The sequence below is a fragment of the Eublepharis macularius genome, chromosome 3 (assembly GCF_028583425.1).
Source record: "Eublepharis macularius isolate TG4126 chromosome 3, MPM_Emac_v1.0, whole genome shotgun sequence".
In the NCBI taxonomy this organism is placed as follows: domain Eukaryota; kingdom Metazoa; phylum Chordata; class Lepidosauria; order Squamata; family Eublepharidae; genus Eublepharis; species Eublepharis macularius.
The window spans coordinates 79,352,161-79,374,648 of record NC_072792.1 but is presented as its reverse complement, the minus strand read 5'-3'; the positions used below and the strand labels follow the sequence as shown (position 1 = coordinate 79,374,648).

At 40.3% G+C, this 22,488-nt stretch overlaps 1 protein-coding gene across 4 annotated transcripts in view; it reads left to right on the top strand.

Annotated features, from left to right (window-relative positions):
* The window catches only part of DMD (dystrophin), a 2,144,806-nt gene that overhangs the window by 2,067,466 nt on the left and 54,852 nt on the right, over window positions 1–22,488 (top strand). For 3 of the 4 annotated variants that reach the window (XM_054973282.1, XM_054973283.1, XM_054973284.1), the window contains 4 exons: window positions 7,616–7,782; window positions 12,839–12,950; window positions 19,489–19,625; window positions 20,318–20,356. In XM_054973282.1, the coding sequence (XP_054829257.1) occupies window positions 7,616–7,782; window positions 12,839–12,950; window positions 19,489–19,625; window positions 20,318–20,356 (455 nt within the window). The remainder of the gene's footprint in view (window positions 1–7,615; window positions 7,783–12,838; window positions 12,951–19,488; window positions 19,626–20,317; window positions 20,357–22,488) is intronic. The other variant, XM_054973285.1, reaches the window with a different exon arrangement.

The window sequence follows — 22,488 nt, the reverse complement described above, 5'->3', positions numbered from 1 at the left end:
AATTATAGAAGAAAATTCAAGTTATCTTTTTAGTAATGAAAGTGGCTGCAGTAGGAATGTAAAAGAACCTCAGCTGTGTACATGGTTTTCATGTAGCTTTGTTGGTTCATATCCACAACAGATACATATTATAGCTGAGTATTTATTGGTAATATTTTCATGGCAACTTTTTGTATTTTCTTTTGTAAGCTGTTGAAAGAATCCATTATATTTGTTGATGAGGCATTAAATTTAAAAAATAAACAATATATGTGGTAGCTACACAGCAAACAATTGTGGCCAACCACAAAGAACTAGCAAACCAGAACAGTGTCTCTAGTGCAAAAGAATTTAAGTATGATTGGATTAGATAAAGTACATTTAAAATGCATACTTATGCTGTGTAATAAACAATATACCTTTCTACTATCAATGAGAGCTTGGATAATAATATCAGAATTTTCTCAACAGTGATGTAATCTGAAAATTACGTTCTTGAAAAGCATTGTCTATAATGTGCATGTTTTATTTACACTATTTTAAGCTCTTCTCACTCAATGCAGGGAGTACAATGCACATATTTCAGAAAGATTTCCCAAGTTAGCATATTAAATGAGAATCAATAACAAATAAACCCTCTTTTCACTTAGTTCAGTCATATAGATAGAGGGTTTGAAGTCATAGTTTTATGAAATTCATTATTTGGAATATTGTACATTGTTTTTCCTCCCAGAGAAAATGGGCAGCACAATCCTAAGCCCTGAGTCAGCGCCCCGCCTGTATGTTGATGTAAAAGCGGCGCAACTCCACTACTCCCTATGGATTTTTGCAGGAGAGCCACACTGGCACGAGAGCTCGGCAAGGCGAGGTGCAGCTGCCGCCAAGAGCACCCGCCCATTGTTCCCCTGAAACCCCATCCACACCAACCAATGACCACACCGCTCCCCTGATAGGCAAGTGAGGGGCACAGCCAATGGGGAGGCTGCGATCCTCATGGCCCACTAATACCCACCCCCGTCAGGGAGCAGGCATCCCTGCCAGGGGGAACAGAAATAACACTGACAGTGCGGATCGAGCACCCACCCTCTCGCCCATCCAACCCCCATTTTCGATGAGGGCCAGGCCAGTGGCTGCAGCTCCATGTTGCCAAGTCCCCCTCACTGCTGCCGCTGCCATGAGGAGAAACAGGTTCCCCGTCCCTGAAAGGTGGGACCAGAAAGGCGGCAGGACTGAGCAAGAGTTGCACTTGCAGCCTGCAGCACTTGGGATCAGCCCCCAGCTTCCGGAGAGGCAGGGGGTGGGTTCATTTTTCCCCATATGTTCCCCAGAGGACACTCGGATTGGGAGAGAAACAACTATTGGTGGTCGCTGGCCCCAACGAGACCTACCTGGCCTCAACCAGAGCCAGGGCCTTCTCAGTCCTAGCTCCAGCCTGGTGGAACTCTCTGTCTATTGAGACCAGGGCCCAGCAGGATTTGTTATCGCTCCACTGAGCCTGTAAGACGGAGATGTTCTGTTAGGCATATTGTTGAGGCCGGGCTTGGCCTCCTCCGGTTGATAAGAGGGGGGGAAATGTTTAGTGTTAGTGTTTATCAACTGCTGCTATCTAGTTGTTATATATTGTTGTATGCTATATTATGTAAATGTTTTAAAAAATGTTTACTGTTTTATATATAAATTATATGATGGATTTTAACTTGTTGTAATCCACCCTGAGCCCACTCACAGGGAGGGTGGAATAAAAATCTAAAGTAAATAAATAAATAAAATGAGTGACAAGAATGCCCCCTGGAAACCATGCAAGAGGCCAGAAGACCCGTTGGAGGTGATGGTAGTGAAAAGCACCCACAGACTTGCAACAGCACCATTTGAACACATCACCACATCACAAAGACATAAGAACGTGGGTTGGACCATGAGAGCCATGCTCCGGTCCTGGAGTGACACCCTCCCAGAGTGGATTGATGGTCTGCGGAGCAGAGAAACTGCTCCTGGGGCTGTTGTCCATCCCCTCCCCACATGAGATTTTCCAAGCCCATCCCTGCCTCTGCAGAGAGTGAAAAGGAGGATGGTCCATCCTCCCAGAGGAGGAGCCCCGGAGATCCCAAGATGTCACTCCACAACCCCGACCTGACAGCAGCAACCATTTGCCTTTCCCTGCATACAGCTGTCATCTGCCTGTCTTATCAGATGCCAGCAGCTCTGTCTGTCAGAGAATGAAAGTCCTCCATGGTGCCCCCCTGCCAGACATTCATGGGCCACACTTCAATTCCCACCACATTGCCTGGAGTTACATTGAGGGGGGGAATGGGGCAGGGAAGCTGGATGGGGCCCCAAGGCACCACTTGACACCTGCTCCTTCTGGCAGCAGAGCCTACCCCATCCATCCCAGCCCTGAGCCAGGAAACATTTGCAAGGATGTGTGAAAAGACATCCTGATGGGGAGTTGGGGATGGGGGTACTGTCATCGTCGGGATGCAAGGAAACAGACAGGCAGTTTGTTGTTTTTCAACACATATTTTATTAAACTGGAAAAGGTGAAGAGGTTTTCCATATGTGTTTCCTGCCAATGTCACTTGGCTAGAAAAGGAGCAAAAGCAGTTTGCACAGCAGTCAGAGCTGCAAAATCCATCCCTCATTCTGCCCTCGCAGGGGTGAGGGTGAGATGCAGGCTACTGTGGGTAACTGCGCCCTGGGCTGGACCTGAATGGCACTTGAGGAGGATCACCAGGGGCTGGAACAGCCGTTCTCCTTGGTCTCCCAGATGAGTTGTGACCTGCCTGCAAGAGACACATGTGACAAGAGACCCAGCCCTGTCTGAGACCCAGCCCAGTTTGCCATGTTCTGAGAGAGTGTCCATGGGTGAGAGTGGCTGTGGCAGCTCCAATATCACAGGTCCAGCCTGCAACCAGATAATGTATGATCCTCTGGTGAGAAAGTGCTGTGCATCGGAATGATCTTATCTTGTGATGAAGAAAGTCAAGAGGCTGAGCACCCCCCATCAACAGGAGGTTACAGACAGCCTGTCAACCTGACCTGCAGCTGCACTTCCTCCTCTGCCGGGAAGGGCCTCAGCTGAGGGAATCTGAACAGAGCCCCAAAATGGTGCCCCCCCCAAATGACTGCGTGAAGAGCAGTTTTCTGGGAAGCTGTCTCCGTGACAGGCAGCTGCTGCCACCGAGCCCCTCCAATGGTGATCCTTACCTGTAGAGGTTAGCGTTTGGGAGTAGAGGAGGGCAGCTAGCACAAATCAGTAAGCCAGGGTAGCTGCTGCCCCACTTCCTTCTTACCTGTCAGTGCTTCCTCGCCTCTTCCAGAGCCAGGACTCCAGAGTCAGATAACCTGCAAGGGAACTTGGGTGGTTGTTGTTAGTCAGACATTCTGGACTTTTCTCTTCTTCCCTTGAGCAAGTGCAAAGTGCTCCCAATTTTCTGCTAAGTCCCCCTCACTGCACTCGTGACCCACCACCGTGTATACCCACTCTTCTGCCTGGCACACAACGTCCCCACAACAGGAGGCTGCCAGGCAGAGCCTCCAACCACCACCCACTTACCTGAGTTCATGATTGGCACAGTTAGAGGTTATGTAGAGTGCCTGGGCAGCTGATTGGGCATGAGGAGGGGAGCTTGCCCACCCCGGACACGCACGCAGATTCGTTCCTGTGGTAGTTGCCATCCTTTTTTTTCATCATTACAAGGTTTTATTTTAAAAAGATATGAAAATAAGAAGTGCCTAATAAAAGATTATACAGATAATAGATTGGAAATGGTATTGAGACTTATACAATCTTGTGTGAACCATACATATAGAATAGTTTTGAGAGTTAAACAAGCAATACATTTAAACTTACATTGACCCAATAAACAAAAAACATTCTAAATTTATTATACCTAAGCATAGATGCATCATAATTCTCCTTCCCTCTCCTTCCCTCTTCTTGGTTAGTTTTAGTTATGCAAGCTTCTGTATCAGTTAATTTCTGCCTAAATAATCAAAAAGGTCCTTCAATTTTCCCCAAAATTCGGCTATTGAATTTTATGTAAATAGGCAGTCAGTTTAGCCATTGATGCATATTCATAAATCTTGTGTTGCCACTCTAACACATTAGGGCAGGTATTTCATTTTGCTGCAAATAGTACTCTTGCTGCCATCACCATGTAACAAAAAAGATCTCCCTGTTCTTTTTAAACATTAATTGGTAAGATATTTAAGAGCATACTTTTCAGATTTAATTCAAATCTAAGTTTAAGGATCTTTTGTATCTCTATGTATCCTTATTCAATATTTTCATGTTTCCATGCAGGTCCACCACATATGATAGAAAGTTGCATCCATGCTCAGACATTTCCAGCAATGTATTGTCGAAGGCTTTCACGGCCGGAGAACGATGGTTGTTGTGGGTTTTCCGGGCTGTATTGCCGTGGTCTTGGCATTGTAGTTCCTGACGTTTCGCCAGCAGCTGTGGCTGGCATCTTCAGAGGTGTAGCACCAAAAGACAGAGATCTCTCAGTGTCACAGTGTGGAAAAGATGTAGGTCATTTGTATCTACTCAGGAGGGGTGGGGTTGAGCTGAGTCATCCTGTAAGAGTTTCCCAGGGTGTGGAATGCTAATGGTGGGAGGCTTCACTGTATCCTGAGGAGGTTCTTTTGCATATGGATTGGTACCTGCTGGCGAAACGTCAGGAACTACAATGCCAAGACCACGGCAATACAGCCCGGAAAACCCCCAACAACCATCTACTGTAACCCTTACTGATTCTCGCAATGTCTTTGAAAGTAGCGTATCATCTAAAAAACATTTTATACCAGTTCTCTCTCAGTAACTGACAGTCTGTAAATTTTATGTTCTTAGTCTATAAATTTTCCCATAAGTCCATCAAGATAGTTTCTCTGAAGTTTTGCATCCATTTTATCATACAAGTTTTTACTTGCTCTCTTTCTGTATGGTATTGCAATAATATTTTATAGATCTTCCCCAAAAGATGCCTTAGATCTCCAGATATTAACAGTTCATATGGCATTTTTTCTCTCAGCCTGCCTCCTTCTTTAAGAATTTGTTGCTTTAGTCTTGATACTGTTTGGTGATGTATAAGCTGTGGAATATTTTTGCCTTGAGCTTGAATTTCTTGCCAGGTTTTTATGTTTCTTTCTTTGTCTATCATTGATTCATAACTGAATCGATCAATTCTATTTTTTATAGCTCCATCATAGTAGGCATTAATTGGTGACATCAGTGGGGAGATTGGTGGACTCAGTATGTTTCTACATTAGAACCATATTTTGAGCAGTCTATCCTTTATAATATGGGTCCCATCCTGTTTATGAATGGATTTCTATGATTTCTTTATCCATAAATAAATATGAATGCCTTCTTTAGCACCTACTATCTCCAATTTGATTCGTCTAGTCCTTGGATTTGTAATCCAGTCTATTATCCAAACTAACGCCGCTGCTTGATGGTACAATTTAATATTCGGTATAGACAATCCCCCTTGTTTTTTGTCATCTTGAAGTATTTTAAATCTTTGAAAAAAATTATTTTTATTGTTTTGTTACAACAGTATAACACTAACATAAAATACAAATATAAAAAGGGAAGGGGGAGGAACAAGGAGGGAGACGTACCAATTAATACACTTTTTACAAGCTTGTCAGACTCGTTACTTAGTCAATAATTCTTTCGTATTACCCTTATCTTTACTAAATATATAAATTCAATCTTAATGTGAATGTATCCCCATCACTTCTCCCTGTTTCAGCATAATATTTACTGAGTCTGATCCTTGGTTTCTTTCCTTCTGCAACCTTGGGGTTTCTTTCCTTTCCATATGAAGTCATTTATCACTTTCTGCCATTTGCTTCAGATCCTTTGTTCTTTATAAACTGGAATCATTTGAAATAAAAAATTGAATTTGGGTAACATATTCATTTTAACAGCTGAAATTCTTCCTAGCCATGAAATATTTAATTTTTCCATCTCTGTAAATCTTCCATAATTCCTATCCAAACTTTTTGATAATTATCTTTATAGAGATTCTCATTTTGTAATGATACATTTATCCCTAAATATTTTATTGGCTTTGTAGTAATAGCACAGTCCATTATGTTTCCGATATTTTCACATTCCTCTTTTGTTGTCAAGAGTAAAATCTTTGTTTTCTTCTTATTCAATTGGTATCCAGTATGCTGCCTAAATCTTAATATTTGCTCTGTTACATAAACAGAACAAGTAGTTGTCCTATGCCCCATTGGGCCACGTGGGTGGGGTTGTGCGTCTATGGGCTACGCCTCCTTTTATCATGGTGTAACTTTCTGCTGCTTCATGTGGTGTTCCCAGGCCTAGAGCGACTTTGGAAGCCAACTAACTCATAGCCCGCCCCCCACCCCCTCCACCGCCGGTGTGGGACCTTGCGCTGCACTTATGCCTCCGCCCGGCCGCCAAGAGTGCCCGCCAACAGCTACCTGTCTGTGGTAGTGCACCTCAGGTGGCTGCCAGAAAACAAGGAATTACGCCTATGGAAATGCCATTTACACCCACGCAAGCCTTAGTTCTCTCCCTGTGCAGTTCCACACCTTCCCCTAGGATTGCACAGTTCATTTGTTTTGTTTGTTTGTTTGTGTAATGATTGGCAGAGAGCTAAAAAAACCCCAAACGAATTTTACATAACATTGCAGTCATCACTCTTCTTATCAATAATTTGTTATTATTTATGGAATTTATATGTTGCCTCTCCAGATACCTGCCTTACAAATACCTGCTTACAAATACCGTAAGAACATAAGTTAGTATTAAAAACAAGACATTTAAAAAGCCATGACCATAAAGACAGAGAACAATAATCATGAGAACCTAACGAAATAAACATAATTGCAAAAATATTCTTATTGTTATTGCATAGTTCAATTTGCCATTCAATATATATCAATACACACAGTCTTCATATACAGACCTATACATAAAGTGCTAGTGCAAAGCAATGATGATACTACCTATGAACAGTTGATACTTTTAAAGTCCATTAGTATTCCTTAGGATCACTCAAAAAGTTCATAGGATCAAACTTCAAGTATAGGTCCAAGTAAATGCAGGTTGGCAGACCGGTTCATTTGGAGGGTCTCGTTTCAGGGTCTTTTTCAAAGATGGTTATCAGTATTCAGAAACTCCCATTCAAAGTCCACTTAAACATGCCTTGGTTGCTGCTCCTAAGGAAGGAGCAGCAAAAGAGATGTACCTTTTGAAAATGAAATTGTAAAGTTATTTTAAGTGAAAAGAAATTGAAATTGAATGGCTTTGCAAAGCTGTATTTATTACTGAAAGAGAGACAGTTAAATTGACATTGTATAGTCTCTGGAGAAATGCAGTAGTCCAGGAAAAGAATAGGTTGATTCTGGATGCATGTCTCTGTCAGGATTTAGTGGGAGATAAGGAGAAAATGAGCATTCGGTACTGAGAAAAAGGAAAAACGGTATTTCAAGGACATCAGAAAAGTAAATGTAGGAAGTCTGAAGCTAACCAGACAGGCAGAGACAGAGTATGAAAAGTAATGGACAAGGACAAATTAGCAGGTAAAATGTAATTTTTCCTGATGTATATGTGTCTTTTCTCATATTTGTATGTCTTCTCCTCCTTCCACAGGCCAACAACAAGCCTGAAATTGAGGCAGCCTTGTTTCTAGATTGGATGAGACTCGAACCACAGTCCATGGTATGGCTGCCAGTGTTACATAGAGTGGCTGCTGCTGAAACTGCCAAACACCAAGCCAAGTGCAACATCTGTAAGGAGTGTCCAATTATTGGATTCAGGTACAATAAACCACTTTACCAATAGTACATTCTCTTATTCTAGTGTGTTGTTTTAACCACTAAATCAAACTGAGAATGTTTGGGTTCTTAATGATATTTTAATCATCAGGAGCAATAAAGTCAATCAAGTGGTACTGCTTTGCATAGGGGCCATATCTGAGAATACTGAACCTGCATTCTAGCCCAGAAAATGGGTGTGTGAAGAGAGGCGACTTTTTATTGATTTTCATGCTTCTCCTTTTTCAGCTTTCCAAGGAAGTAAAGTGCTTGCTTTCTATTTCTTCTGCTTTGTAAAAGCAATTAAGCTGTCCATATTGCATCTTAATTGCTTTCCAGAGCTACATAAAATATGCAAATAAGAACATGTCAGAATGCAAAAATTTAGGGTTACTAGAGAAAGTTACTTGTCATTAATGGGGTATAACCCTGGACCACTGGAAACACCATTATATAATCATCATTTCTTCAGAAAGCATCTGCTCAGCCTATCATCTATAAACTCCTCTTAACAATATCTTAACCCTCGACTCTGAAATGATGTTGATGGGTTTAGACATCTGGGTCAACAACATGGTTACTATAGCAATGAATAAACCACTGTGTTTCAAAATGGCTATGGATTGGTGTGCTTGTTCAGAATCCACTTAACCGATAAGTAAATACTTGCTTTCAATTATGCTCAGGCTTGTTTGATCACTTTGTTTCCTAATAACTGTTTTGTATGGCCTGTATGCTTTTCATTCATGTGATTCTCTTAGCATTGGCATTTATATTTCTGTACATCAAGCTGTTGACAAAGAGCTTTTTATATATCGTTTTTTTTTAAAGCCCGGATAGACCACTGTGGGTGGGCTGCATTCTCATAAAGACACCATTATTTTGTCTGTTTTCTATGAGAGTGTCTGAAATGCAGTGAGAAATTTATGAAAGGATAACTTCTTTTTTGCTTCATATTGGATGTTAAGGTAGAAGTGAAACCACGGATTTTTGTTAATCTTGCCATATATCTCTTGTTTTTTTTAAGTATTATATTCTTAGAACAGAATGCAGACAACACATATTATATATTAATGTTATAAAATCCAACAATTTCCCCCACCATCAAGTGGCTTTCTGTCATCATATTGTGTAAACTTAATTATATACACTCTAGTCTTGTGAGTGATGCTTATATGAGGCTTCCTTCTAGTGGATCAAATGTTTGTTTTAAATTGCCTACTTGGGCTAGTAGCTTTCAAATGTCTCAGGTCAAAGTCCTTCTGAGCTGTGACATCTGAATTTTTTTTGCCTGAAGATTCCAGACACAGAACCTGGAATGTCTGCATTGGCACTATTGTGCTTTGTTGAGGTGGGTGGGGGAAGCTTCTCAGAACAGGATTCAAGGCCACAGCAATGAAAACGTGTCCACTATTTACTAGGGAGAGGGGGAAGGCCTTCCTGGATTATCATTGTTTATATTCAGGCCAACCTGCATTCATAAGTCTTAAAAAACACAGGCTGGTCCATGTTCCAAGGACTCATTCCTCTGACAGTAATGTATTTATGTATTTGCTGGAAACTGACTGAAGAAAATCATCTTGTATAATAAAATTTAGTCTGTTGATACAACATAAAGCTGACTAGAAAACTGACAATACAAGCTCACGCACTTCAATAGACTTAGAAGGACAAATGTTGTTTAGGATTGCACTATGGACCTGAATTTCCATTGCTGTGAAATTAACATCATATAGGGAAAGGGTTTTTAAAAAAAGGTGAAAGTAGTCCCCTGTGCAAGCACCGAGTCATTACTGACCCATGGGGGAACGTCGCATCGTGACGTTTTCTTGGCAGACTTTTGTTACAGGGTGGTTTGCCATTGCCTTCCCCAATCATCTACACTTTACCCCCAGGAAACTGGGTACTCATTTTACTGACCTCGGAAGGATGGAAGGCTGAGTCAACCTTGAGCCGGCTACGTGAACCCAGCTTCCGCCAGGATCGAACTCAGGTCGTGAGCAGAGCTTGGACTGCAGTATTGCAGCTTACCACTCTGCGCCATGGGTAGAGTGAGTTAATATACAATCAGCAGCTATCCTCATCCACACAACTTCTGCCATTGAGTTCAAGAGAGTATAGATTTCAGACACTGGCATCACAGTATACAGAAAACTAGACAGCAAACACATAGCACATGTGTTTGCTTATGCTTATGGTACAATAAAGTACAATAAATAGCTTATGCTACAATAAAGTTGGTTAGTCTTAAAGGTGCTACTGGACTCTTTTTGACATAGCACATAATCACTGAAATAAAAGTGATTAAGACCTTAACTATGTATTCCAGTCTGATTTATCATTTCAGTAGGATTTAGGCATGTTCAGCTTCTATTGCTGAACTAACTTTATTGTAAATCATGCTTGACCGAAAAGCCTTCCCCATAATGACTTTATACAGTGTTTGCAATGCAGTTTTTCAAGTTGATATAGCAAATCAGCATAGCATACTTTCTATAAATATTCAGGTTCTTCTTGTCATATTACATCTCTTTATGCACCTGCTTGTGAAAGAAAAGAGTACAGAGAGATAGTTCAATTGGCTACATGCAAGATCCATTGTGGGAGGGGCAAGATGAATACATCTTAAGAAACCCCAGGATATGGGAGTGTTTTGTACAGACTGCAAGCCTGTTCCCATGAGCAAAAAATGAGGCTTAAAAATTATGCTTAATGCTGTGTACACAAACTTAGTCCTAAATTCATAAGGGGTATTGAGACGATGTGAGCTAATCAGAAGCAGTGTTAGAACAAAGCAGCCAATATTCTGAACTATGAGTTGCTGGCCTAAGCCTTCCCTCAGCATGGATGCATATACACACAGAGAGAAAGAACAAACACTAGAACCTGTAATTTGAGAAAGATACAGATAAATGTGTTCCCCATGTGACATGTGCTCTCAAGAACTGCACGCCCTGATGGTGTTTGCTGAGCATAGGGGTGCCAGATCTCCAGCATCTTAAAACCTTTAAAAAATCTGGAGTCCAGGTAGAACATGAATTACAACCCATCAGTAAATGCTTTGATTATACAAAATGTGCAATTAATGTTTATGCTGATAGTCTATGGTTACCATCCAAGGACATCAAGAGCTTGGATGGTGGGGCCAGATGTCATCCAACACCAGAACATCACTTCTCTCCCACCAATACATAATATCAGGCCAGCAAATAAGAAGTATCCTGATGGATCAGAACAAAGGTCCATCTAATTCAGCATACTATATCTGATCATGGCCAGCCTCTTTGTTTCTTGGAAGCTGGCCTGCTGGACATTACAGCTCATTCCTATTGTCTATCATCCATTATTTAGAGAGAGAATGCCTCTGAACTTTCAAGAGCCAGCACCACCACCCATTTCAGAAAGCACCATCTTAATCCCAAGGCGGGGGAAATCCCTCTTTAATTTTACTGCCTGCTAGTATCTTTGGAAAGGAGGAATGTGGGCAGATAGGGAAAGAGAATAAATAGTCAATTACCATAAGTCTGTAGAAGAACCGTTAGAGTTTAGTATGTGCAGTTCCTTCAGCATTTACTAACCACAACACAAAGACTCACAGCTGTGTGTAGACTTTTTGCTCTTTCAACAGAGAAGGAAAAAAAGAGCATAGTGACATCAGAAATCTGAAAGCAGCCTCAGGAAAGATGGATGCAAAGAAGAAAAGGAGGGGAAGGAGAAGAATAAAATTAATACTGAAATCCTATGCATGCATACATCTATTGAATTGAATAGGTCTTAATTCTGAGTAACGAAGCAGCCAGGATAGTGTGTGTGTCTTACAAGAAACACAAGAGGAAAAGAGGGGGAAATGGAATATAAACACTGAGAGATAAAAAATTAAGAGTGGAAGAGAAGGAGGAATAAAAGGATGGGTGAGGGGACAGGCTAAGAAAAGCGTAAATGTAAGGGTGTGGCCTTCTGCACAGCTTCTGAATAAGCCCAATTCAACTTAGTAGGCTTTACTTCCAAGTAAAATGCATAGGCTTGTAATGTAGCTGAAACTTGAGTGAAGGGGAAAGGGAAGGGAAAGTAAGTGCATAGGCCCTCTGTGGCATTTGGGTGGTTGAATTGAGGGGCAGCTGTACTGGACTGTAGTTCATACTGCATCGTAATGCATCACAATACTTCCCTGGGCATAGGTGAATGGGAAGGTGGCCAAACTGCAGTTCCTTCATCATCACTTTCTCAGCACAGCCAAGTAGCATGACTGGCATGCACGTTCTCTGTGCTTTCAAGCATTTTTTCCTCTTTCCCAGAGAATGTGCATGGCAATCATGCTACTTTGCTGTTGCCTTGAGAATAATGTTTTTTCTGTTTCCCAAAACATTGTGGGAAATTGAAGTATTTATACTTTTTATTAATAAAAAACTTGTTTCCCTACAAATTTCACTCATTTCAAAAGAGAAAATTTGTTGACATTTTTATTTTTCGGCACCCCCTAAATCTTCCATTTTTCATGTTCACATCTTTGTATCAGCCCAGAGGCTGCTCTTGGGACCTTGAGACTCTGGATAGGGAGGCCAAACTAATTGGCAGTGGAAGGAAGGGACCATTACTGCAATATATAAACTATTTTGCAGAGAGGAATAGCTTCTAGAAACTGCATTTGCAACTGGTGTATGATACATGCTATGCTGATATATTTGGCTATAAATTAAAATGAGGCAGCCAGAAATATAAGGAGCTTAAAGGAAACTTGTTCAGGCATTACACAAACTGGGAAATTAAGTAAACAACAATTAAAATACAAGATGAACAAGCTTTCTATGTAAAGCTTTGTCTTATAGCATTTGATGATGAACAAAAGCAGCCAGGAGAATTTTGTGACACCAATATAATGACTGTAAATGATAGCTGAGTAATAATATATGCATCAGCGCAACCAAGAAGTTAGGTACACAAGAATCTGGAGAAAGTAGTGCTCCTCAGGATGTTTAGAGTTGCAGAATTATCAAGCTTTCTTCCTTGAGATATGAAAAAAATTACTTGTGAGTTCTGAAATTGTATTTTTCTTCTCCAGGTATAGAAGTTTAAAGCATTTTAATTATGACATCTGCCAAAGTTGCTTCTTTTCTGGTCGAGTTGCAAAAGGGCATAAGATGCACTATCCGATGGTAGAATACTGTACACCAGTAAGTAACTTGCTTGTCCCCTAATAGAGGTTTCTGTGAGAAGGCAAGTGTATAATTTGTTTTGTGTAAATTAATGGAAGTTTGATATTTTTGTGATTCCATCATCTGCTATGCACTTGATCTTTAAAGCCTAGCATTGTACAATGAATGGTGAGAAGTAATGGTAGTAGTTGGAAAGGGTAATAATACTAGTTGGAATAATTAGGAGCTGTTTCTTATTCTTGAAATTTTGATATATCAAAATAGTTGTATATTAATGAGCTCCATGTTCCGTGTAAAATAATTAATGTTAATGTGTTTTACATTATGCCTAGGATGCTTTTGAAATATAGCTGGTGTGGATAATAAAAATGAATTTACAATATATGAATAGCATTTTTTTAAATTTTAGCTGGCTAATGCTAATTTTAAAACTCATTCTCCTGTAATTGCCTTAAGCCATCACCTACATAAGTGAACTTTTGACGAATTAGTTCAACATACAGTGATTTTGACATATGGTTGTGTTTGCTAGTTTTATGATAATGGTTATCTTTTGTTACAAAACCAGTCTTGATTGTTAGAAGTATTTTATGTCATATGTACAGGTTAAAGTATCATTGAAGTAAAATTTTGTAGCTTTCAGAATGATGAGATGCTGAAGTATGTTGCTTGAGGAGATTGAGCCTGCTTCCCCAGATGCTTTTATGGGGAAAATAAAAGCATCTGGGTCTGGCCTGCTTCCCCAGATGCTTTTATGGGGAAAATAAAAGCATCTGGGACTGGCTGTGAAAAACATTTGCCTTTTTCATATTATGAGAAATACTATGGGTATATGGTGTGCCTGTCTATTGTGTGTGTGTTATGTGCTATCAAGTCACCTCCAACCTATGGCGACCCTATGAATGAAAGACCTCCAAAACATCCTATCATTAACAGACTTGCTCAGATCATGCAAACTGGAGGATGGGGCTTCTTTTACTGCATGAAGCCATCTTGTTTTAGGTCTTCCCCTTTTCCTACTGCCTTCTACTTTTCCTAGCATTATTGACTTTTCCAGAGAGTCTTCTCATGATGGGACCAAAGTACAAAAGCCTCAGTTTTGTCATTTTAGCTTCAAGAGAGAATTCAGGCTTGATTAGATCTAGAATCTTGTCTTTTTGGCTGTCCATGGTATCCGCAAAACTCTCCTCCAGCACCACATTTCAAGTGAATCAATTTCCTTCCTGTCAGCTTTCTATATTGTCCAACTTTCACATCCATACGTCATAGTGGGGAATACCATCATTTGGATTATCTTGATCTTGGTCCCCAGAAAGATATCTTTATCGTTAAGGATCTTTTCTAGTTCCCTCACAGCTGCTCTTCCAAGTCTCAGTCTCCTTCTGATTTGTTTGTTGCAGTCCCCCTTTTGGTTGTTGATTGAGCCAAGGAATAGAAAATCTTGAACTATTTCAATTTCCTATCTATCCATTAATTCCCATAATATATGAAGCAATCTCTCAATAGCATTTAGAAAAATAGGGTCTCTCTCAATAACATTTAGAAATACAAGCAGGGAAGGAACATGAAAATCACAAGGGGGAGTTCTAATGAGTGAATCTGGGCTCCCTGCCACCGCTCCTTCATCACTCCTCACTGCCTTTCCAGTCCACTTTCCCAAAGATGATTCTGAGTCCCTCATTCTTTTCCCCCTCCAAAAAACGTTTAATGTTTTTCTTTCTTTTCCTCCTCCCAGAGACCATTCCATGTTCCTTTCCCCCCTCCTAACACCTTTCCATATTCGAAGGTTTCTCTCCCTGCAAAACAGTATTCCATGTGACTCTTCCCCCACCCACATCTCGCTTCTGTAACTCTTTCCCCCCACCTATTCACTATTTTTCTCTTCTTCACCCACCTACCCAACCTTGCCTGTTACCAATTCTGTGTTGGTTCTGGGACAGGCCTGCAGCAGCTCTCTACACTGCAATACTGACCAGGTGTGGCATTCTCCTGGCCTCGGAGTGCCGCCATGGTGGCTGGGTGCAGTTTGGCATGACAAAGTTCTGCCACCCTTCTCCACTCGCCAGCCTCCTCCTTCCATTCTGTAACAGTGAGGTGAAGCAGGCCCTGGCATTCTGCCTGCATCCTGGCACTTCTGCTGGCCATCTCATCTGGCCAGGCCAGCAAGAGCATGCCGATGCCACCTAGGCCACTTGCTTTCTTGGCCCCTGAGCTAAGTTGCGCCTGCACACAGAGTATGCTCTTGTTTGGGGGCAGGGGGTGCGCTTCAACCGTATAATGTATTTTTTCTAACCATTTAGAGTTTTCTGCAACCCAAGGGGTTCCCCAAGGTTGCAGAAGTATCTGCATTGTACCCAAGTGGCCTTGAGCCACATGTTTAAGCATCCACAAGGTGGGACCACTTTGGAATTAGATATATGATATATGATTAGATAGATGATGGATCTGCAGGACAGCAAGTAATATTTTGTTTAATCCCAATTCTGAAATGTATGTTCCCTCAGTTACCTCTTGGAATTGTGGGAGGTGACTTTTTAAAAAAACTTTTGAGCAAATGAAGCCCAAAGACTTTTAGTATCTACTTAAAGGTCAAATTCAGAATCAGAAAGAATTTTTCCAAATTAGCAGGCTGGGAGATTTTCACCACATTGCTTTCTCATGTTTGAAAGTTTTCTTACACGTTAGGGTTCTTTTTTGGATACTTACTAGGTTTGCCTAAAAATAAAAATCAGTGGTCCGAGGTTTGAATCAAAGTTTTCTTTTCCTCCTCATTCTGCCTGCGCTCAGATTGTGACTGTATTATATTGTTGTAAATATCCAAGGGATGGTATAATGCAGACAAGTCTGAACAACTTTTGTCAGAACCTGAAAGAGAAAATTGTTAATCTTCAAAAGTTAGAAAATGCATTAGCACTTTCCTCTGATCTGTAATTGAAGGCAGTTGGATCATTATAGATTGGATATTGTTTCTACTTGCCTCTTCCTGCCATTCATTAAAATTTAATGTAATATATAAAATGGCATCCGTTTTTTGTTAAAGCGACTTTCCTGCTGATAAAGACCATTGACAAACTTCAAATCATCCACTCCTAATAAGCAGCATATAGAATTTATTATAAAATTCAGAAGGGAGAAGATTTTCTCATTGGGAAACTTTCTTTTCAAAGTACATGAAGGGTCAGTTCTTTGTATAAACCACATACCTGTACAAGTCTTTCAGTCAATTTCTCCTATATGTTTCTAGGGACAGCCCATCTAATCTAGGTTCCAGGGGGTGGTAGGTGACCAAAACCAGCTCTGTTGCCTCCCTGCCTGCCCATGACAACAGAGTTTGCTGAGAAAGCAGCCACCTGCCTGGATGGCGCTCCTGGCCCCAATAGGTGTCCTGCTGTGAGTTTGCTCCTTCTTTACCTTCCTCTTCCTTCTTCACCCTCATCAAGGCCATAGATAAGCTGGAGGCAGAGCTGTTTTTGCATCCTATCCACTCCTGTTGGGATGAATGGAACTGCAGCAAGCCACAGCCCCAGTCCCAATGAGGGCAGCATGAATAGGGGTGGTTTCTCCACAGTGCGGGAGGGAAGGAGGTGGATAATAGCTTCCCACAGTGCAGGGGAGAAGGACGAGGGCAGCCAGCAACTTGCGCAAAGTGCAGGAGGGCAGCATTGAAAGGTTCCAAAAAAACTAGGGCTCTGAAAATCCTTGGACCAGCCTCGTACATGTCCTCTGTCCAAGAGATACAGACTTCTTCATCCAGGTTGAAAATATTCTCTGGAACAGGAGGTCAAGGGGGTATCTTCCTTGCTGTATTTTTGAAGGCAATGCAATAGAGTTGTTTTCAGAGATAATTCCCTTCTCAGATGTAATGCCGGTTTAATATTTTGAGGATTGCAAGGCATTGAGACTGTATTTTGTTTTATATATAACTTTGTTTTTAAGGTGTATTTTAATTATTTGGTTTGTTAGCTGACTCTAAGATTCAGAGAGATGGAATATAAATGTTTAAACTAGAAATTAATGTATTTATTTTGTTGGGTTATATACCATATTTAAAATATTTAGATTCTACCTGTCCAGCAGAAGGTAATATAAATGGTGAAAAGAATGTTAAATCAGAAATACTCTGAAACCAAGAATGCATAAACGTAAGCAATGGAAGCAATAAAATCATTCAAGGACAGCACTGTTTGCAAAAAGCAAAAACAACATAAATATTCATATAAACAGGACAAAATGTAGAATATCTTATACGCCAGCCAAAAAAAGTACTTAAAAAACAGACATAAAAAAGCTATGTGCAGAAAAGTGAAGAGCAAATCTGATCTATCATGATGACCCTGCAAACTCCTTTCCTTCTAAGGGAGGCTTATACACAATTATATTGGTGATCTACATGCCATACATAGAATTATGAGTCAGAATAACATTGGGAAACTTAGTCTTTGATTTCTTCTTCTTTTTTAAAATTTTATTTTCAATATTTTCAATAACAACGAAAGGGAAGATATTCAATAGTAAGATAAGATATGTTACAAGGATTTTTAGTGTTACATATCACAATTATAATTACAGTTATAAAAAAAACCCCAGTGATTTGGAATTTTAACAACATGCCTTAACATTTACATAAACAGTTAACTATCCTCCCTCTTGCTGAAATTGCCCACCCCTCCCTCTACCCTTAATCCTTTCTTCCCTGACCTCCCCCAACCCATACCCCTATAAAGAAATATATGATTTGCTAGATTCACTAATCAAGTGTTGTGTACCAAAGCTAAGCATAAGCAAGGGGAAAGAACCTACAGTTTAACTTGAATCACTTGATCATGCTATTTAAACAGCTCTCTATGCTTTGTGGGTATATATCCCACTCAGGTACTTGATATTACTTACCAAGGTAGAAGAGCTGTAATACTTCAGGGAGCTGAACATGAATTAATTTAATGCTTAAGTTTTCACTTCCCTGAACCTTAATTAATAAACTATTGAACACTGTGTTTCTTAAGATATGTAAAATTGTTTCTATGCATAAAAGTAAAGATTACAAATAGGTAGCAGTGAGGAAAATGACTATTAAGTATGTCTGATTGGAATTTTACTACCCTTTTGGGGGGTTGATGGTTGTGATCTTTTCCTCTTAAGAAATATGGTCTCTGAGTCCATGGATATCTCCAGATCGATATTCTTCAGCAGGTTCAAACCTGATTCTTGGTCTTCTGCCAGATAAGTGTTCCCTTTGTATATGACTTGGAGCTTTGTAAAGCTTGACCATCTGTATTCTATTCCTGCTTCTCTAAGAGTTCCTGTAATCAGTTTGAATTCTTTTCTCTTGTTGAGGATTTCTTTAGGCAGATCAATAAGGACAGCAATATAGTTCCCATTGTATGTGAGTGAATTCTGTTGTCTGGCCATTTCTAAGATCTTTTTTTGTGAACTCCCATCTGGAAAAGTTGCTAAGATGTCCCTGGGGCTTTTCCTTCATGGATTGTTTGGCAAACCAAGCTGATGTGCTTTTGTAATTAGCGGAGCAGTACAATCTCTCAGCTTTAGAATTTTTGTTACCCATTTAGTTAAGAATGCCGCAGGATCTTCATTTATTGCTTCATTTTCTTCAATCCCCCTAAATTTAAGATTAAGCTTGCGAAAGTTCAAGGGATTGAATTTTGCTTTTCATTAAATCATTGTCTTTTTGTAAGGCTTGGATTTAGTTTTGCAATGAAGTACTCAGATCCATTGCAAGGTCGGCTTTTTGAATGGCTTTAGTAATGTCCAATTTTATATCCGAAATCTGGTCAGTTAGATTTGTGATTTTATACAAGATTCTTTGCTCCATTTTTTGCAGCAGTAAGGGTAGGTCAGTTTTAAGCAAAGTTTTACCTGTTGCATTTGCCTCAGGCACCATTTTAAGTACTTCTTCTTCAGCGTTGTTTTGAGTCTCAGGCAGCAGTGGTGCGGGAAAGTAATCCTAGAGTCTTTTAGCTAATTTGCTATTTGCATTTTTCTTTTCTGCATTGTGCTTGCCCATTATTTGAGTGTTCATGCTGAAATGAGTTGCTTTTATATTCAAATTGGTTCAGGGGGGAGCGGAGCTCAGGTTTCTGTGACCATCTTCATCCAAAGCAGCACCACACTCCCCCTAATCTTTGATTTCTGAATTCATGTTAGTCCATTATCCCACGACACAATGGGACCTTTACACAGCCAACTGGGTTTCTCTTGCATGTTATTTAAACATAACAAATTGAGAATATTAGTATCATAGAACTTCAAGAAACTGCAAGATAGTACTGTCGGTTACTCAACATCTGCCATGTTTATGAACATACTATGCAAATGATATGACCAAACTGAAAATATTGGCTGCACACATCTACACATATTTCCAGACAAGTTTGTACATTCTGCTTTAAATTATCATAATTGTTTGGAATTGGGCTCAGGTAAGGTAAAGAGTGGTTATAAAAATCAGTCAAATTTTAGAATGTCTCTATCTCATGACAACATGCTGAAGAACTCTATAACACTCCATAAATTGATTCTGTGGCAAAATTGCTTTCAGACTACATCAGGAGAAGATGTTCGTGATTTTGCCAAAGTACTGAAAAATAAATTCCGAACAAAAAGATACTTTGCAAAGCATCCACGAATGGGCTACCTGCCTGTACAAACAGTGTTGGAAGGAGACAACATGGAAACGTGAGTAAAACTAATAAATAGTGTCTCATATGATATTGAGCCTTCCCAGTTGATACTTGCTCCTTTTACTTCCAAACTGGATAACACCTCTGTCATTTATTTCATTTTTGTTTCTTTTGGTTGGAAGGAAAACACAAGCTGGTGTTTCAATCACCATTCCTCATATCTTTCCTCACCTACTAATCCTCAAATAATTTAAGCTTCAATTAGCAAAAAAAAAAAAACCCTGCTGTCTTACTGATTGCCTTGAAAGCCTCTACAGTGGATGGGTGTAATTTTGCAGAATAGTTAACCAGAAGATTGAATTGTGACTTCTCTTGGTATGCAGAATCCTTTTTCTCTTGCTATTTTATTTTGGTTTGGATTTAAATTTACACCACAAATTTCATATTTCTTCCCACAAGATCACCTGCAAAAAAAAGTTTCTTTGAGATGTGGCTGAGATTTTCAGTCTCTTCTATTTAATAATTACAATACTGTATTTCTACTGGTGATTTTATTACAGCTTATTTCTTCTATCTGTTTTTTTCTACTTTAGTATTTTATTTTTCACATTTTGGCTGCTTCTCATTTACATTCACGTTGGTCTATTGAATTTTCTAGTTTTTGGGTTTCTTTTTAACTTTCTGTAATTATTTTGCTGCTAAGTTTTTTCTGCCTCTCTCTTCACCTCCTCATTTTTTGTCTTGCAGTCCTGTTACTCTGATCAACTTCTGGCCAGTAGATTCTGCGTGAGTACTTTTGCTGAAGTGTGCTGCTATTGCTGCTGCTGCAGTCCCTCACTTTTTTGTTTTTAGTTTCTATTGTTATTTTTAAAAAAACGTATGTTCATTCCCCTCTTCTTTTTTTCATTTTCGGAAAAGAAAAACAAAAATGTATTCCAATACAAATTCAAGGATTCCTATCCACCCAAAATGTGTATGCACTATGGTTTTTCTCTCCAGTGTCCTATGGAAGTTAAACTGTTCTTGGAGGATGTGCTCCAGTTGACATAATGGAGATGTGGTTGAGCTGTCAACCTGGTGCATATAGAATATAAAGATAAAACACTTGAATTTCTGGAAGAAATTAAGCGGCTTTGATTAGGAACAAGCATCTTCAGTTTCATTCTGGATTCTTTATTTCCTTATCTTTATGTGCTGATTTGTTTCAGTTAGGTTGGTGCAGTTTCTTTTGTATGTGTAGATTTCTCCCTTCAGTTGAAGAATAGAATTATAGAGTTACAGCAGAACAGAACATTCCTGCCTCACCCCTCCCACTGCAGCCCACATCTCCATAAAATGCTGTTCATGGTGGGACTCTAAGAAATGACATGGGAAGAGGTTTACAGCAGGAAGGAGACTTTGTGACAAATTTATTTTGTATCCAACCCATTAGAAGGAAATCACTGCGCTCACCTTTGTCTTCTGCACCCCAAACATTCACCAAATTCTGGTGAATACATTACAAAGCCAGCATTTTTGCTATTTCACTGTAAGTTCAATGATAGAGTCTGATTGAAAATGACAGTACTGTGGGATCCATCCAAAGTTAACTAAGTCCTTTTTATTTCTGCAAGGAGTTACAGTTACACTTAAATTTCTTCTTATGAAATTTAGGCCGATTTGTGTCTCGTGAAAACATGTTTTGTGGGGCCATGGTTTTCACAAAATTCATGACTTTTTGACGCCAATCCACTGATTCCCTAGGCAACATAGGCCCAGAATGTCTGCAGACCTTTTGTTGCCATTGGAAATCCCAATCTTAGCCCACATAACCTTGATAGGCAGCTCTCCTTGCCAACTGGAGAGCTTCCATTCTGCCCTATACAGTGGGAGCAGAGGGGTTAATCCCCTAGGCAACTGAGATGGGCCATCTGTAGCCATGGGAACACCAATCTCATCCCTCCAAACCCTATTAGGCAGGTCTGTCTGCAAACCACATACCTCCTATTCTGCTCTATGTGAGCATTTGTTATATAAGGCACCTCTTTTTGCCTCGTGCTTTTAGTTCCAGTAGACAGAGAGAGGGGGAGGATCTGTTTCTGGGATTTGGAGTGAGAGAGAGTGGATTTGGGAGCTTTGGGCTGGATTTGCTGCTGCTTCAAAAGAGAGTGAAAAGCCTCTTTTGTATTTTCCTCAGTTGTCCTTGCTGGGAAGTTCTTTGGGTGAGGGTGCATTTTTCCTCCACCTCACCCCACCCTAGTCTCAGACCTTTTCTTGGCTCGTGAGCCTAGCTTGACTGAGGCCTCCCTTATTTTTTCTTTGCTTGTATTTGTTTCTTCTTAATTCTTTCTTTGCTCTTTTGAGGGCTCACACTCTCCTTTGGTTTTATTTTGTGCACCTCTCCCACCTGGGCAGGTGTCTGTGTGGTGATTTTGGGGCCCTCCGCCCAAGCCCAGTATCAGGGCTACTGCCTGGCTCTGGAGCCCAGCTTTGTGGGTTCCAATCAGCATTTTGCAATCTTGGCCAAATTGGGAGGGTGGGTAGAAGAGAGCCTGCTGAAGTCTCCCTGCAAGTTTGGCATCTCTGGGTATGAAGGGGGCCGTTGAAGTGCCCCGGGTTCTGACGAATTATGAGGCTAATGAATCCTATTGTGAAACAGAACAATTTCGTAGAAGTTCATGTTTCATGATTCATGGAACGTGATGAAACGTGAAACTCTCATTTTGTTTTTTTTCCCCGTTTCATGCCCATCTCTACTAACTAACGTAAGCTTCTCTGGCTGGCATCCAACAGCTGTTCATCTTACCCATCTGGTAGCATGTAGGCCCTCTCCATGCTGAGTTGGTGCACCTGGTTTGCCAGGTGAAAAAAGAATGGTAGATGTAGGGGAAAAAATTATACTGAAAGGGCCATCTTTTCTAGTCCTCAGTGTGTCACCA